At 40.1% G+C, this 18818-nt stretch overlaps 2 protein-coding genes across 2 annotated transcripts; one reads left to right on the plus strand and one right to left on the minus strand.

Annotated features, from left to right (window-relative positions):
- Positions 1 to 415: 415 nt before the first annotated feature.
- On the plus strand, positions 416 to 2831 carry LOC102808000 (N-acylneuraminate cytidylyltransferase-like). Its single transcript, XM_006813670.3, has one exon. The coding sequence runs from the start codon at positions 546 to 548 to the stop codon at positions 1722 to 1724; it is 1179 nt and encodes a 392-aa protein (XP_006813733.2). The 5' UTR covers positions 416 to 545; the 3' UTR covers positions 1725 to 2831.
- Positions 2832 to 4773: 1942 nt separating this feature from the next.
- On the minus strand, positions 4774 to 17646 carry LOC100370302 (uncharacterized). Its single transcript, XM_085503983.1, has 4 exons — positions 17602 to 17646; positions 17159 to 17275; positions 7803 to 8253; positions 4774 to 6461 (listed from the first exon to the last, which is right to left on the minus strand). Exons 1-4 carry the CDS (start codon positions 17644 to 17646, stop codon positions 5617 to 5619), a joined length of 1458 nt encoding a protein of 485 aa, XP_085360109.1. The 3' UTR covers positions 4774 to 5616.
- Between the last annotated feature and the right edge of the window lie 1172 nt (positions 17647 to 18818).

Below are 18818 nucleotides of genomic sequence, written 5' to 3' on the forward strand. Positions count from 1 at the left end.
TCAGTGATAAAATATGGTAGCATAAACCTACATAAAATACACTGCTTCTCGTTCAATACAACTGACGCCAGAGACCTATTATTAACGGCGCATGCGCAGTGCCCGAGAAATGGGGGTCAACCAGATGTCAGTTCATGTAAATACCTTGGCAATATGTTCAAACACTGTGTAAAGGCGTGGTTCTCTTTCTCTAAAATGCCGGTATGTGGACGCCACGTTTCAATGAAACTCGCACACGTCATCAGTTCGGGGTCTAACAATACGGTGTTTTGGGGCGTCTGCTTATCACAGTTTAATACGGCATGTACCTTCAATTCCATTGAATAAACATTGACTCTACTGCCACACAGGTTTATTTTCATACTGAAAAAAAAACATGTTCCAATTAATGTGAAATCACTATAAATAAGATCCCACCCGTTAATTGAAATGGTTTCGTCCATTGACGGGAATCGTGTTGCTACAGGTTGTCACTATCAGCATTGCGTGCAGGTATAGTTCTTATTTCACTGTTTTCACTCTACTGCCATCATTGACAAGATATCATGGATACAGATAAAAGACACTTCGCCGCACTCATTTTGGCAAGAGGAGGAAGCAAAGGGATACCACTAAAAAATATCAAAATCCTGGCTGGCCAGCCATTACTTTCGTGGTCGCTTCGGGCTGCCATTGACTCTAAATGTTTTGATAGTGTATGGGTTTCCACCGACCATGACGAGATTGCTCGCGTCGCTACTGAATGGGGAGGGCAGGTTCACCGCAGGTCTGCCGATGTGTCGCGGGACTCGTCGTCATCTCTGGATACCATTAAGGAGTTCGCGCTACACCACCCCGAGGTCGATGTCATAGGTTTGGTACAATGCACTTCCCCTATCACGCACCCATGGATGCTACAAGAACCGTCAGCAATGATGCGTGAACGTGGGTTCGATTCCGTTTTCTCTGTGACCAGGAAGCATCTTTTCAGATGGAAACCGTCGCCGAATACGGCAGGCGAGTTGGTAGGTGCTGATAACTTAGACCCTAATAACCGACCGAGGCGTCAGGACTGGGACGGAGAACTTTATGAAAACGGACAATTTTATATGTTCAGCCGCCAGCTGCTTGATCAGGGTTTGTTACAAGGCGGAAAGGTTGGTTACTTCGAAGTCGGACCGGAATACAGCGTTGATATTGACAGTGAAATCGATTGGCCAATTGCCGAGCAACGTGTCACTAAGTATGGCTATTTCGGCGTGGAGAGTAAGAAAGATATTAAGATGGTGGTTTTCGACGTCGATGGCGTGATCACCGACAACCAAGTTCACATAAACGAGAAGGGAGAAGAATTTCGTTCGTACAACCGCTGCGACTTGGAAGGAGTTAAGCAATTGAAAGAAACCGGAATCATCGTACGCCTGCTATCCCAAGACACCAGCATGGCCGACATGAAGCTCATCAGCGAGAAGATGGGGTGCTTGCTGGAAAATGGAGCCAAGAACAAGTGTAGTGTTCTCGGCAAGTGGGTGGGTGAGCTCGGGCTCGAGTGGTCGCAGGTCGCGTACATGGGCAACGATATCAGCGACGTGCCGGCGATGAGAAAATGTGGACTCAGCGCAGCGCCCGCAGACGCCCGAACAGAAGCACGATATGCTGCCCGGTTCAATGCGACAGATCGTGGCGGCCGCGGAGCTGTCCGGCAGTTGTGTGACCACATAATGCATCTGATTTCCACCAAATAAACGCATTGATCGCTGATCGATTACTACAGTGTTGGATCAATTCGGTGTTAAGAGTGGGGGGGGGGGTACGATACGCTAATGAAGAAGGACGGGATTGTACCTCAAAAGATTCGTATGTAATTATGGGAAATAGTTATTAATCAACATGTAATTTATTGGTATTATAAAATTACATTTAATATATAAAAGGCAATTCGTGGTTGTCATTGGTTACGGAGGGATGGCATACTCTTTCTAGTATGGTCGAATCCTTTCTTGCCCAGTCCAATATATATTTGCACATAGTGTAGAAAGTGGATCGTTTATTTGTTTATAATTGCTATTCCTCAGTACGCATGACAAGACGGTGGTCGTCGCGCCACACGCATGCGCGAGACATTCGAACACAGATAACGACTTTGAGTGTTGCGCAGATTAAAGGGCGGCAGCTGTCGTGCAGCGTCCTGTTCGATATGGAACTCATAGCGACGTACACAGCGCGTGTAAAATACATTGTTTATTTACATAAAATTCGAACACGCGCTGCGCGACGACCACCGCGCTTTAAGTACCAAAAATACGTTGTCAAGGTTTAACTAAGAAATGCCAGGGATGTTTGGAACGCGTAAACGAATATTCTAAAATTGGTATTTAGTGCCCATTACCTCCACATCAAAACTTGCGTTCGTGCTTGCTCATGGGAGAGCGTATTTATAATTTGTTGGAAAATCCATATTTATCAACATAAATACCGCGCATGCGTGGTACGACGACCGCCGGCTTTGTGCGTAGGCATGGTATAAGTAATCTCTCGATAATGAGATGTATACAACAACAAAAAACATATTTAGAATATACATTACTGCACATTCGATTTCACGGCAGATGTGGTGACAGGCACTGCCGTAAATATACTGGCATTCAACTAGTTACTAGGAGACGCTAAAATTTATAATGCATGTTATCCGCCGCGTGTGCGATTCACTGAAGCTGAGCCGATACATGGCCACGATCGAACTGTAACAACGCTATGTACGCTGTTTGCAGAACAGAATTTGTGTTACCATCACGTTCATTGTGGAATATGTATGGTTGTGAATATATTAAAGATTCAATGTTACATGTAAATTTTAATATTGTTGCTATGTTAATGACTGCACTGGGCTTTGTTGTTGTGACACGAATCTGAGTGTTCGGTCGATGAAACAAATTTTCTAATACGCATGTGAACTGGTTGTTTTGGCATGTACAATTATAACAGTCCATGCACACGTAATTGTTATTTTTCATCTAACAAACACAGTTTTGTGATGATAAATCAGAATCTGATTCGTTCTACAGTATGGAGTATCAACAATATTAAGAAATATATATAAATGTTTTCATACTAGTATTGCATCTTTGAAAAAGCTCGATTTGTTCGAATATTTCGCCCGTCTTCGAATTTCATCCAATCCCGGCATGTGTTATGATCATGCGCAGTGGAATTGTACAGTATCACAAATTAAGAACAGTGCGTATGTAGGCGATTAAAGCCACTACCAATGTCATCACGTTTTCCAATACTCTACCTATCACGTTACAGGTAATTAGATCAAGATTGGAAAAGTAACGTAAAACATGTCTTGGTCAGAATAAATAAACAGACGACAGACGCTTGTAAATTGAAATCTGGTCCCACTGCATCATGGTGGAACTGGTAGAGGTCAACCTGATATCGACACAATTTGGTTCAGATACGTCACATTCAATTTTCGGAACTCTTCTGTAAACCCTTTCAAACTATACATTTGGCATCGTATTTGTACGAGTAGGATGTGATGTAATTTTCCACGTGAAATTGATTTTGCAGAATGTGAGCAACATTGTACGTAAGCGATGCTACTATAGACTGGTTCAAGTTGGCGCGGAACAGAAGAAAGTTGATTCCTTTGTCGGATCACCATGGTATCTCACGACACTGTGTCACGTGATTCAGCTGATGTATAGTAAATTGTGAATTTATCTCACGTGGGTGACTAGTATGCTACTTGCATACAATTAGCATGTCGGTATAGCGAATGAGATCAGTCATCGTAAATGTGTGTAGAAATGAACCTTAGAAGCAAATTGCCGCCTATATCTCGTTGACGGCGAACCGCGAGATAACCACGAGCCTTTTATTTGGCATCCTCCGCCGTTACAAACACATTGGTAACATAGGCCAAAGGAACAATGGACGCCGCGACGGCTGAGAATAATCCACTCTCAAGGGACAAAACGAGTCCTAGTAGTTCTCTCGTTTTCATCGAGTTCCCGACGGCCAATTGCGTTATAAATATATATAATAATAATTATTATTATAATAATTATTATTATAATAATTATAGATAAATATTCTCTATCCATAAAGAATGCATTTCTAAAACATTTATTTTCAACAACAAATAGATCTGCACTCTGACCAATAATAATTTAAATTGATGATATTTAGATAAAGTTCTATACCCGATTGTCAATGATGAATGTTCTTATTCTGTCACCGCCCTGACTATTGATATCACTAAATGATTTAAATCATATGCCTGGCATGGTGTATTTAATTCAGCCTCGTTATATTGAAAACAATAACATTTATACGAAAGGTGATAGTAAGTAGGGGACAACAACCTGGGCCAATCTTTTACAACGTTTTGTGAAGTTATATAAGAGAACGCATACGGCCATTGGCACGTGATGATCCATATTCCCGCAGACTTTCTTTAGTGAATATACCGTGACCACGACTGGGCGAGAACGAAGATGTACAACAATGGTGGATTTGATAACGTACTGGGACACCCTAACATAACACTGATACTCGCAACTGGCCTGTCTGTACTGCTTTCTATACACTGATAAGGTTGCGTATAGAAACACAATTGTGTCAGACGGCGAGTTTCAACTTGAACTCTCTTGCTTATATTTGCTAGAAGAGCTGCGAGTTGGCAAAGTATAGAGCCACCGAACGAGGCCATGTTCCGGCGTTCTCGTTGAAAACAATCCATCGGCTAACAGCCTAAAAATTCAGTAACACGGACATGGACATGTATTCTATACTTGTTATATATATAATAGTTATATTTTATCAATTTCTCTATACATACATTAACAGTGAATATCAAACAATGAATGCATATACCTGTGGAATACTTTATCTTCACTTGGAATTAATTAAGCCATTTTCGCTAAAGGTGAAAATAAAATCCGGCGAATGTATACCTTTTTTTATTTTACATTCAACTCGTCAAAAATCAGTGAAAATGAATTCCAGCTAAAATAAAGTATTTTACAGTAAGCGAACCTCTAGGTGACAACGTACTGACAAACAAACAAACCCCAAAAGCGAACAAACAATCCACTCTTATAGTATGCCCAAACACACCACAAATCACGTGTGAAGTGAGTGTAGAATTATAAACAGTAGTGGCGCTACACTGCGATTTGCAGGTGTTATTAAAATAAATTGATCGTCAAAAATATATCCGTTTATACGATATTAATAAGTTTCCATGATTTTGACGATGATGTTACACTACAGTACGTTGTATTATTTTACAATAAGACGCGTCGTCATGACAACTATGCAAATCAGCCACTGAAAATGCCGAGAAGTACACCAATTCATATAAAGGTGTAGTGATGATGATTTGTTTATTTTGCACTAAATTAATTCACATCCACGAAAAAGAGAAACGCCATCTAAAAAATAGTTTCTGTTCGTTATATACAGTGAAAATGTAAATTGTTTACATCAAACCTTGTACAAAACTTGGATTCCCATTTCGGTCAGTAACAGTTCTGAAATTGACGAAGAATATTTGGGCACAATTATTCCTAAATAAACATTAAATATAATTGTCTTTGAATCGTATTGGCTGTTTTTATAACCCGTTCAATGCTTGCCGATAAGGGACTCAACAGAAAACGCCAAAGCACGAGCGGAAACGACACCGGTCTCCCGAAGTTTATCTTTCGCATCACCCGGAGTGTTTTGCGACATATCATCGTCGTCACTTGCATCACTTTCCATGCTACTGGTTGTTGAGTCGTCGTCACGAAACGGTTTACTCTGTGGTGATATTCTCTTGCTGGCGAGTTTATCCGGTGGTGAAAAGGCTGACTTTTCTCGGAGGAGATGATTGGTCACTGATGCCGATGACGATGCCATGTACACACGTGACTGTGCCGCGAACAAGCGATTGGCCAATTTCCCTACACTTGCCTGACTCGCCAAATAACGCGATATATGAAACGGTAGCTGTTCGCTAGAATATGAATTAAACTGGTTGCTAATAAACGGCCACGACGTCATATTCTGAATATTCATGGCTGCAGACTGTCGCATTGTGCCGACGACCTGCTCTATCGCTTTCTCTAAATTGCCACCACATCCTTGCAAGACCAGCTCCAGCACACTCGGGCTTTGATCGGGAAATATGCGCGTGAGGAATTCTTTGGGCGCGATGTTCACCTTCGGCAACGTTCGTAAAACCATCGGCGTTCCCGAGTATTGTGAATTGATCAGGCTCGGAGCGGCACCGCTAACACTCTGAAGAAATCGAAACTGCCGTTCGCGATCCAACAATATGGTGGTGTCTAGTTCTTTATCCGCGAAACAGCGCCGCTTTCTCAGGCGCTCACTTAAAGGTGTTGGCAGGTAAAGCCCTGGGTAGTTGTTGTTGTTGCTGTTATTCGATGCAATATTCGACATCAGTCGATTGGCTCGGGCCCGGTAACCTGTTATCAAAAGAAACAGAACGAGAATTAGAAAGTTTCGACCAATAAATGCGTAAGTGTGTACGTAACCTTCTGAACCCGGTGATAAGTTAGTGTAAATATACCATGAGTCGAAACGAAAATAAATCAGAGTATTTTAAGCCCCCGTTCCATATGCCACCTCTCGATTTGGTATATGTCATAAAGATATGCATATCAAAGCAATTAATTTTACATCATAGTGAAACCCACAGCATTCAATTTACAAAAACACTATCCCAAATTAGCAGCCATCAGCGGATCAAATTGTCTTATCTGAGGCGCGAGCACGATAGGTTTACTTGTTGGGTAATGTTGTGTTTTACTGTGGGAGATCGTTTAATTAAAGGGACCAGGAAACAACCTATCACCGACACAGTTAACCTTGTCGACACGTAAACACCGGCATCTTGTCAGATCTTGTGCACTTGCAATCGCATTATAACACATCCAAACTACGTCAAAGGCGGGGAACCGCAACCAAATTCAAACTTCGCTCTACTTGCGGCGATAAATGACAGAATATCTCCCAATTTTTGAAATCGGGAACGGATAAAATCGTGGGAAAACCGCTAATTTAAAGTTGCGTCTCACATCAGGGGCGTGGACAGCACGTGTCGTCGCCAAGTGACGTCGCCTGTTAAAGACTCCCAATTGGCGCTAATGACTCAAATAGACGCTACTTCGGTAGATGAATTCTGCTCCCGAAGCGTCAAGCGTTGTTCCACGGGATGACACCGACAAATCACTACATCAAGTAAGAGTATTAATAATAGACGAACTTTTTCGGCATTCGGTGATACTTGTATCGTATTCTTAAGGTCACGTATGGGAATTCAATACTCGGAAATCAAATATGTTCCGTAACGTTATGTAAACAGGATTGAGTTACGAAAATACGAATGTTTTTTATTATCGGTTATTTATTTTAAGTCTCGGCATCAAAATTGCTGGACTATACTCATCGCATGCTATGTGTATGACATCAATGCTAACTTTGCTTCCTTTTTCTTGTTTATATTCAGCTAAATTGTAGTCGACCGCGGGCAAATGCGAAAAAGGATCATTTTCGATAGTTCCTTTTCATGGATATTTGACCCATGTTTAGTACGAAAAAAAGCCAGTTCAGTGATCATTTTTATTGTCAGTCTGATAAATGAAATAAACACAACGGTACATATTTTAAAGCGCTACTCTTCCAATTTCGCGTTAACAAACAATGTATTTTATACTGTAGCGCTAATGTAACCAAATATTACAATATATGCACCCAAATAATAGCAAACGACATTCTAAAAATCGATGCTGTCGTCCTTCGCTTACCTTCAAGTATTTCCTTCGCATTTGTAGCGCTTTGCTGCTTGCCGATGCGTTGGTATACTCTCTTGGCGGCCGAATTCGATGACTTGGTTTTCGTTCCTTTGCTGACTTCCGTAGCTTGCTGTCTTCTGAGCGCTACCTGCGCTGCCATTACGCGTTGCCGTTCCACGACCAGCAAACAATTGGCGCACTGACAGTCCCTCCAACGACAGTACCGCTTATGTCCTTTCAAGCAGGAGACGACGCCGTGATTACGACATCGAGCACACTTCGGTGTTCGGAGAAGCCGGCGATGAATCACGGTACCACTGCCATGGTCGTTATTGGTACCGGAGACGGACATGCCGCTATTTGAGTTCTCGTTTTTCTTTTTCGCGTTTTCAAATTCGGTCGGAACTATTTTGTACGCAGTTCCCTGAAGTCCCACACTTGTCATCGCACTGAACATGGGAAAGATGTATAATGTCGAGTTGATTTACCCCAGTATCGACCGACTTCCGCGATGTGTTGCCTGGTGACTGTGCTGGTGACGCGAACAGTTTATCGTTTGTGTAACCGCCTTCTAAGTCAAATGCACTAAATGCCAAACTGATGTTTCTTTGATCCTCTGTGATTTTACAAGTATCAATTTATAATCCACAGTTCTCGCTGCAATATGTATTGCTTTCTATTTCCACATTAGCTAAACAGGTCTCTTACGTGACGCACTTTAGTATTCGCTTATTTCGGTGAGCCAAATAATATATTGTCCTATATGCACGCCAGTTCAGCAGTATGCAAACGAGTCTTCAACAGCACAGTTCGTTTCGACGAAACTTCTTCTATGTCCACAAACCAAATACACGGTGGTAAGTCAGCTTGCATGTAGTCCTAAAATTGCGTTGTCAATACGTTCAACGAACTACTCTAAGTTGCTCTCCCTGTCTTAGATGAGCCAACACTAATATTGGAGGTTGTGTCAAACCAGGCGCGTTGAAACGCGGTATGCAACTGTAATCAGTCACTCTGACCCCTCCAGGCTTGAAGACCACCCTGGACCCTGGAGTAAACGGAGAATAAAAACACGGTTAAATTTATCAGATAAATCCACTAACTTCTCAGTTATCATTGGATACAATGAGCGGTTAATACTTGGTGAAGGCGTTAATTTGCCCCCTCCCCCCCCAAAAAAAAAAAAACGGAGGAAGTCTCCCATCTAAACTACTGGGTTATATATCTTACAAAAGCAAACTTATTGTTAAATTTATTAGTTATATCGTCGCCTTAAATAAATTTAAACATATTTGAAATATAATTTTGACTAACTGCGTTTTCTAGTCACGGTGGTGATGATTGCCATACGTATTCGATCTGAGAATAGTCGTACATGCTAATGTTATCGTTATCACCAACAATTATTACGAACAAAATTACTCTTGTTTGTTCTTAAAGCGCGGTGGTCGTCGCGCAGCGCGTGTTCGAAATTCATGTAAACAAACAATGTATTTTACACGCGTTGTCACGGTGTACGTCGCTATGGGTCCTGTATCTAACAGAACGCGGCGCGACGACCGTGGCTATACACATTCAACGTTAATGTCTGAACACACGTTCCTTATAATACTATTAACTACAGCGCCCAAATACGTAGGAATTCCGTCAATTTTTCCGCTAGAAGTTTTTCGGTTTGATATTTCAATGATATCTCAATCGTGAAATCGATCGATTAAACAAGAACAAGTCAGTGGCATTTCAAGTTGGCAGCAGGAGATCGGGCGATGCGTTGATTACAAAACGTTACGGGCATTTCAGTATAACACATCTCAGAAAAAGAACGCGAAACGTGTCTCCAAGCTAGAACAAGAAGAAAACGTGGCACGTAAAGGGTTCGAGGCATCCATCCGTACGCCGAAGTACGAACATGTCCCTAGCATATTTGGACCATTCAACAAATAAGCTAAAACAACACCCGCGTTTTGCGTTTTAATGTTCGGGGCTTTTATGTGATTATTGACCAACCGTAGAACACAGATGAGTGAACAGCCCACGAATTGGTGATCACAGCCGGCTCCGTCGGTCAGCGCATCGGGAGGTAAATAAAATAAGGATAACAATCACCGAGAGAACATTTGGTGGGTCGGTTTGATAGGGTATCGTCTAAATTGAAGAAATCATCGGATTACAGCTGCAAAATTATGAGTTTTAATTTATTGGCATTTCTCGAACAGGGCATTACGCTCAAAGAGACATGTCGTCGTACTCAAAATTATTAGTGACACGGTTGTTGCCTTCTCTACCCTGTTCACGATGCTTGTCCAAAATGTACACAATTATATAAGTGTTACTTTGAGATTGTGCAGTGAACCATTTTTTATTTAAAAAAGCCATGCTTTAGTTATTTTACCGTTGACGTAGACGGTATGGTCCGCCTTCACCGATTTGACCTAGTGTTTGCATATATTGCATGCATATGCGTGACCCATAATCTTCAACACTAGGCCATATTTCACAACGCCAACAACAGGTCCAGCTGTGAACCTGTGTAAACATAGATTAATTTCTATCGATGAAATTGCATCTGGTCGTGTTTTGTGGAAATGGCCAATAATTCCGCCCATTGCGGCGAAACGTTTCAAAACCTGTAAGATACTTTATTTATGCTCGCCAGATTCTATACCTGACTGGTTGAGTATCCGCACCACTCAGCCAAACTAGTGCATTAAACATATAACTCTCAACTTGGACACGTAGCCTTAGGGGGAACCACTTCCCCGAGACGGTAAGCTTGCTACTGTAACTGTCTGGTGTATAAACAAATCCACATCACGGTGTCAATTCCCCCCGTTTGAACGCATGGAAGCGTGTCCTTCATGGACACAACCATGATTTCAAAGTGATACTCTACCGGGCGAGGAAGTTTTAGACCTTGATGTACGGGCACGCAGGTCTTGACCGTTCCTGTAAACACCGTGCATAAAAAGCTACAGTTATACTGTACATTTAGAAACACAAAAAACGCTGAGTGTTGAACAACAATTCACAAACCTTTTAACGCCGCTATACTGTAGGGGGAGAAACGTCCTCACCAATAATCTTAACACTAGCGTCCGACGCTTACTATACCACAGTTAATCACACGATGCGGTTCGTTATGAGGTATATCCGCAAAATCAGCTAGAATTCCCAACGACCCGACTTGTCGCGTCTCCACGATACACCCCCTCATCGGGCGTTCTCATTGGCTGAGAGAATCTGTTGCAGAAGCCTCTCTTTCCATCTTTCAGCTTTTCTATTTAGAAATTCGACATTCCGCTAAACATTTGAATATTTCACCGGCCAATTAAACGCAACATCGTATTATTTGTCAGTCACGTGCTGATAATCTAAAGTGAACTCCCCCTAATAAAATATGGTTTATTTATTTTCGCGTTTCCCATGAGACACTGTGTCTTCAGTTTCACGTCTGTTTCTGCTTAGTACTAGCTCCGTCACAGAATATCGGGAGAAATTGTGTTATCGCGCCTAATATGTACGAAAGAACGAACTTCTAAAATTTTAACTTCGATATTTTCGTTTTTAGTATTAAAAAGAATACATTTTGTCAATAAACGTTTGAAGTTGTATATTAGTTGGAGCGAGTCGGAACTGTGAATGATATAAAAGTATTCGAGAGCTATGGAATACAGGTCATACTTTAATATGAATATGCAAAGTCATGTTGAAATCGTGGTAGTAAAACAGCCTAGAATCTTGTGTGTTGATATTTACTGAAAATCGAACACGCCGGCCAAACAAATTAGAAGATCGTTGATGTTTAAAACAGCATAAATGCTTGTATGTTCTAGTGTACTGTGTCGTGATTTGTAAGTCGTCCGGCACGCCAATGTGTACGTCGAAGGCTGTATACGATTAGCGGCCGGCGCTGAAATCTTGATAGTAAGGGGCCCATTACTTAGCATTGGTTTCACAGGAACATTTGGAAAGAGAGAGAGAGAGTTAATTACGATGCCGTTGTCTGGAATACGTTACTGTGTAGTGAATTTGATACCCAGAGTATGGACTACTTTAAGATTTCGGAAGGATAATGCTGAGAGGGTCACGCACCCGCGACATGACAATTTGCTCTGGTGGCAAAATGCACCATGCGCCACGCCGCGAGTGACTGACTGTATTTCGTCATGTTAACATATTGAGAACATTGAACTGCAGAGAGATTTGTACTTCGCACGGAAATCGATAACCGGCAATCCTGGAACTACCCCTGATGGAAGAGGAGCGCGGTGCTGTTATCAAAAGGAGGCGGGGTTGTTGAGAAAGAATAGTAGTAGTCACTGAGTAGTAGTGTTGAAACTCAAGGCTGGATTCGAGGATAACGCTTCATTCAAACCTATATTCTTTCAGCATTATAATTCAAGTTTCTCAAAACTATATTTATTTTCGAATAGAACCACGTATTTCTTGTTTGTTTATTTTTTCCTTAACTCAGTGTTCATATTTGGATTTTTCACTTAAAAGAATTTAACGTTTTAATTAAAAGAAGAAATTGTCACTGTTTACATTATAAACACTTCGGTCTCAGAATATTTTAATTTTTCTTCGTTTATCAGTTATAGTCAATCAAATTTTCGATTTCAGATTTTATAAAATTACGGACTTTGTCATTGATGCACAATTTCTTTTGTCTTAGAATTGTTATACAATATTTGAGGCGTATATTAGCGAATATGTATAAAAAATCATGTGCGACAATTTCTGACAATTCATTGCTGCTCTTAAATTATTGTAAATTTTCTTAATTATTGGAGATCAGAAAGGTCAGAAAATTCTAATGTGCACAATTGTCTACGTCAGTCATTACATACTGTGTTTTCAAATGGCAATAACAACAGTAGCATTAGTAGATTAATGGTCTGCAAAAAAGTTAAATGTACAGAATGATTCCACAGAGTGTGTGTACGTTTGTTGATTGTCATTAATTATGCAAATTATATGCAAATACACAAATTAAGCAAAATCTTTCCACATTTTTAGATGATTTGGACCTATTTTTTGTACGTGTTTCATAGGATATCTGCTATTTTAGACAATGAAGAAGGCTGACTGAATGTAGATTTCGAGAAGTACAAAAAGTAAATTTTGCTCGAACATGAGTCTCATCTTTAAATGCAAGAAATGATTGGAGAATTCCGAGTTTATATGCCAATAGTAGTAAGTTGATTTAATACGTGTATCTGTAAACGTAAAAAGTGCTGCAGCTAACTTGAAACTAGCAACGGGTCACCGTGAATTTCCCGGTCGCGTTGATATTTCGTGTTCTTGCGATAATATGTAAAACTGACAAACGTATTTTACACGTGTTGTATGTGTCATATGGGACCCGCACCGAACACGACGCGACACGACGACTTTGGCGTTTTCAATATTCGCTATTTCTTACATACTGACTTTAAATAAGGAACACATAAGTGTAAAACAAGATCAACGCTCTCACTGCAGGCGGTATACGTAACATGTTTCCATCGTTTCATCATTACAACGCGACGAGACATGGTCGAAAACTGCCGCGGTTTATTACGAGCGCTGCGCTCCGAGGTCTGCTTAGAGTTATACCGACCCCGAATTCGATACCCAGAGTATGGAGCGGCAATGCATGTTTGAAATACTGCGAGGTTGAAAATTGGCCTACCGACACAGAAAACGCGTGGAACGTCAGTGATATCAGAGAGAATTGTAACAATATAGGCAGAGAAATAATTGAAGTTAGACTGTCTGATAGTAATACGGCTTCTAAAGATACCACACGCTTGTTATACGGGTAATGGCATCGAGGGTATTCATTATATCCACGTCGAATCGCTCGGTGTTCGCGGACTGAAAAGAAAGTGATCAGAGTTAATGATTAACGATTTTCATTTTAAATGGAATATACCTTTTCGCATATGGAGTTTCATTTTCATTTAATTTATCATCTCGTCACATTAAAAGTCCGTGTGGTCACGTAAGTGAGAATTTAATCGGTTAATCGGCGAGTCCAAAAGGAGAGGTGTGTCTGCAACTCCAGAACGTTGCGGCTCTTTATTCCACTCTCTGTACTACAATATCGCTGTGTTCTAGACTTATCCCATTTGTCCGTTCTATGAACGCGACTTGCTGCCTGTTCAGTATATTGAAAATCGCGATAAAAAACCCCGACAGGCCACTTTGGTTGATGTGCTGGGTTGGTAGATTTTAGTCCGCTAGTGCAAAGCGCCGAGTTCTTGAACGAATCGTATGTAACTTATTATCGTTAATACATAAGTGCCCCGCAACGTATGTGATTCCTGGTAGTGAAAATGCGACTGTAACTTTTGTTGCAGAAATTACTTACGAATTAAAAAATACATTCTATTTCATAAGTATCGTTGTGCATGCTAGTGTTTGTGGATTACGAGGGCCGTGCCCCTAAGTCCTTACTCATACACATGTATCTCATGTGTCGTCGATGAAGTCACAATATCTTTCAGTCTGTTATCATGTGGACGCGGTTAAATAGTGAAAATGTGGAATATTTAAAAACGATACACGCTTTTGATTTTTTACCGAGTGAATGTTATCACCATTAAATGACAAAAAAAAATGAAAATTGTGGAACCCGAACTTGTTTCTATGGAAACAATAACTTTGCGATTTCCTCACAACTTAAATTGGAACCATTTCAAAGTGGTCAAAATAGTGTTTGTGGATTACGAGGGCCGTGCCCCTAAGTCCTTACTCATACACATGTATCTCATGTGTCGTCGATGAAGTCACAATATCTTTCAGTCTGTTATCATGTGGACGCGGTTAAATAGTGAAAATGTGGAATATTTAAAAACGATACACGCTTTTGATTTTTTACCGAGTGAATGTTATCACCATTAAATGACAAAAAAAAATGAAAATTGTGGAACCCGAACTTGTTTCTATGGAAACAATAACTTTGCGATTTCCTCACAACTTAAATTGGAACCATTTCAAAGTGGTCAAAATACAGACATTGAAAATCTAATAGGATACTTCAATTTGTTTTCTTTAGACTTACAATTAGAAAGTTATAGGAAATAATTTAGCAATCGATTTTTAATGAAATCACAAATCAGCCCGAAAACTCAATTATATACAAGCGTTTCCCCATCATGCAAAAGACATGGGACCTATTCTTATTGCTAGCAACATCCCTCTCCATAACTAAATACCCCCCTCTCCAATCGTTTCGTTTTGACGGTTCACGCTATCTTGTTATATATCTCTTTGGAGCGTGAAAGCTGCATAAATCTCACCACGCGGGGAGAAATTGACAAGCAGCTTTGTATGGTAGATCCAGAGACAATGAGAAGCGCAAGTTGAGTAGAAGCAACCACGAAGTACGAACGCGTGGACCTTTAGAAACTCTCGGTGGGATGATGGCAGAAAAAATTGTGCAATATATTTGTTTTCCTTTACTAAGTTTTGTACTATTTTTGTCTGCAATGAATTTGCTGTAAATTCTGTCATCGCCCCGAGTTTCTAATGGTCAGCCCTTTGTATCTTACACATCAACGTTTGGTTGAGTTCGTCGGTGCGGGAGTGTCTAAACAAAGACAATTACAGTATTAATTATACTGATAAAATCAAAGTGCAAATACGGATGAGATTGGCTTTGAAGTATAAACAACCAGCTCAGTTGTACGCCACATTACTATGTCGCACGGACTCAGGAACTAAAATGAGAACACTATTAAATAAAAACAAACAAAAACGTTATTCAGACGTTTATAACTCGACTGCAGTGTTTTAATACTCTAAGCTAAATTGTTGTCAGTATAAATAACATTTTCTGGTTTTATAAAATTTAAAATTATGCTTCTGAAATATGAGTTGTTGGTCATTGGGGAATGTAATAGACCAAAGCCTACGATTGGTTTTATTTACCCATCTGATTAAAACACGTTTGATGATATTTTATGTGAATATTAATATAAATGTACACACGACTTGCTTATTTAAACTGAAGACATATTTAAGAAAACTACAAACAGCATCAAGCATTTTGGACTCAGATGGGTACATACAACCACCTCTAATCATCGGTCTACAGCCGTGTGTACTTTCACTTAAAACATTGTATTCGACGCGAATCAATACAAAACAATTGTATATTATGCTATGTAATTTAGATTCTCTGGGAAGGCACACGTGGTTCACTTTCACTAAAAACTATTTTAATTTCATGAGATCACCGGAAATAGTAAACAATGCGATTTTCTCTCATAATTCGAAACAAGAGTAACGTCACCGCTTTCGAACACAAACTGCGTGCTTCAGCCGAAAACGCACGTGTCCGCTTTTGTCCGCTTTCGGTGCTTTACGCTCTCCTTTGATATTGAAGTGTGTGAACAGCGTAACGTAAATGCTTCTTAAACATTGTGTAATGTATGCAAAGATGACGAACACTATTTTTTGTTAGTTTCTTTCTAATTATGACATTTTGCGAGAAGAACATCTTCCACAAGATGCTATCATCGAGCCAAATTTCTAAAAATTACAACAATACACGAAAAGCTCCAACAAAGTAATCAAATTAAGAAATGTTACATTAGGCTAGTTAGCACACCTAAACAAGCTTAGGTTCCTTTCTTTGCATTTACTGGGTTTGGGTTGGTCGAAAATGTTGTCTTTTACGTGTTTTCTCCACAAACATAACTATTATGATTAGAAGGAATAGCGCCGATCTAACCCGAAATTATTTGGGACAGGTGACGAAGAAGAAAAAGAGAACGCCAACTTCATTTTTGCAACACATTTCAGTATAGTAAATATAATTCTACAAGTCAGTGATACATCTCACTGGATTTCAAATAAAAAGTTGACGCCGCTATCCGAATCAGGAACCATCTTTCGCGATGATCTATACTAACAGCTGTCTTCGGAAGCAAGTAAATGTGATTAATCCCATTTTACCTTAAATGACCTCAGTTCGAAATCGTACCTACACGTAATTAAAAGTATCACTAGAAATTGACACTCCCAATTAAACTTTTAATTATCGGATCTGGTTCTCATTGAATTGATATTGTCGTCGCGGCAAATGATACTCGGCGAGGAAATAGAAATTGAGCAAATATCGTCAGTCGGTGGTTTCTGTTTACTGTCGAGGCACCGAAGGGATGAGACCAATACTATGTACCAAACACACGTACTGGGGAACTCGATCCTGAAAACTAAAAACAGAACGGGAGAGAGAAACGCAGCGACATGCATCCAAAACTAACACGATATGTGAAAAAATATCTTCTTGGGTTCTTTTTTCCTGTGTAGGTAGTTTTAATAGTTGTAATCCGTGCGAAACTGTATTCATCATGTAAGTGGTCGTTTTAATTTGCCTCGTCATCGTCATCATCATCATCATCATCATCATCATCATCATCATCATCATCATCATCATCATCATCATCATCATCATCATCATCATCATTATTATCATCATCATCGGAGCAGCACTACCACCACCTTCATGAGCAGCCCGGTAATTTTCCCTTATGAAGACATTGAAACTTACACCAACTTTTCAGTTTCAACATCTTTATTAAAACTCCCATTACGCACTAGGTAATACAATCATCTGTTGCAGCTGTCTCCATCGCCGTCTCGTCCTCAATATAATCAGCTTTCGAACACAAATTGATGACTTTGATATTTATCCCATATCCGATTTGAAATGAAAATAGCAATATTGGAGTTGATTGTTCTTTGATGTGCCCCGACTGCTACCACCATCCCAGAAGGAACGCCGTGAAAAGTGGTGTTGTTTGTAGCTGGGAGGTACCAAACAATCAGCACTGATGCGTCCTTGTAATTTCGATTCAATCATCGTAGCTCTGGGACATTTAGATGCTGGCTGACTGTGCATAGCTTTGTTTAATTCGATTCTCTTTTTATTTTCATTTGTGCTCGGGCGAATTCTTAACTATAATTTCGGCAGATCACAGCTCGTCATTCCCAAGTGGGTGTCTTGTCTGGGCGTGGCATATGCAAGGATATATATTTGCTGTACTTCAATAAGTTGCTGGTTGGCAAATTTATCGTACATGCTTGGAGGAGACGAACCAATTTGCAACGATACGATGCGAGTGGAAAATACTCGACTGTTAAACCGCACAATGCAGTAATTTAAAAATTAATTTCAGTTTTGACTTCTCCGATTAAAATGTGAATACAAACAACTATCGACATTATTATTTTGCCACCCGTCGTTTTGTTGTTGTCTGACATCACTTAGAACCATATGGTCGATTTGCGTCACTAACTACAAAATCGCGTTGAATTCTGTCCAATATACCACCCGCCACAACATGTTGATGTCCGTTAGTATGATGTGAAGTATTTGTACTAACAGATTGGCCATATAAACATCGATGTCTCGTGGAAACTCGCCAACATTTACCTCGAATACACGGAGAACGTCTCCAGTAATTGTTTTCGTTGAGGTCGGAGATTATTATGATTGATTTGACATTGTTCGCAATTTCCCAATGTGTATCATTGCCTCCACATACGTGCGAACAGTCCGCGAATGTCTTAATAGTATTTGTAATCCAATATTTACTTAATTGTTATTTCATTCCGATGTATTGAAGAGATAGTGACCCCATACTACGAAATATATCATATTCTCCTGGAATATAAGGACGATTACGGGATTGGGGACTGCAAAAATAGCTTTTCTGAGATATCATTACAAGTGGAGTTCAAATTTTATGAGAAATTATTCATTTGAATGGGGGGGGGGCGTGATAGATACAACGGAACAAAGTAAAAATGTGCGATGCAACGAAACGAAAATAGAATCATGTGAGTACAGTTAATTGTGTATAAGTTTAGAGCACTTGACATTCTAGTGACACTTTTCTGACCAGTGTGGGGATTGTTCAAGTTAATTCCTTGCCATCATTGTTGTTTTATTTGAGTTAACTTGTATTTGAACATTTCCACGGAAAACGAGACTGAAACTGAAGAAATCATAAAAACGATGTATTTTACCAC

This window comes from Saccoglossus kowalevskii, chromosome 9 (genome assembly GCF_978046115.1).
Source record: "Saccoglossus kowalevskii chromosome 9, keSacKowa6.1, whole genome shotgun sequence".
Lineage (NCBI taxonomy): Eukaryota > Metazoa > Hemichordata > Enteropneusta > Harrimaniidae > Saccoglossus > Saccoglossus kowalevskii.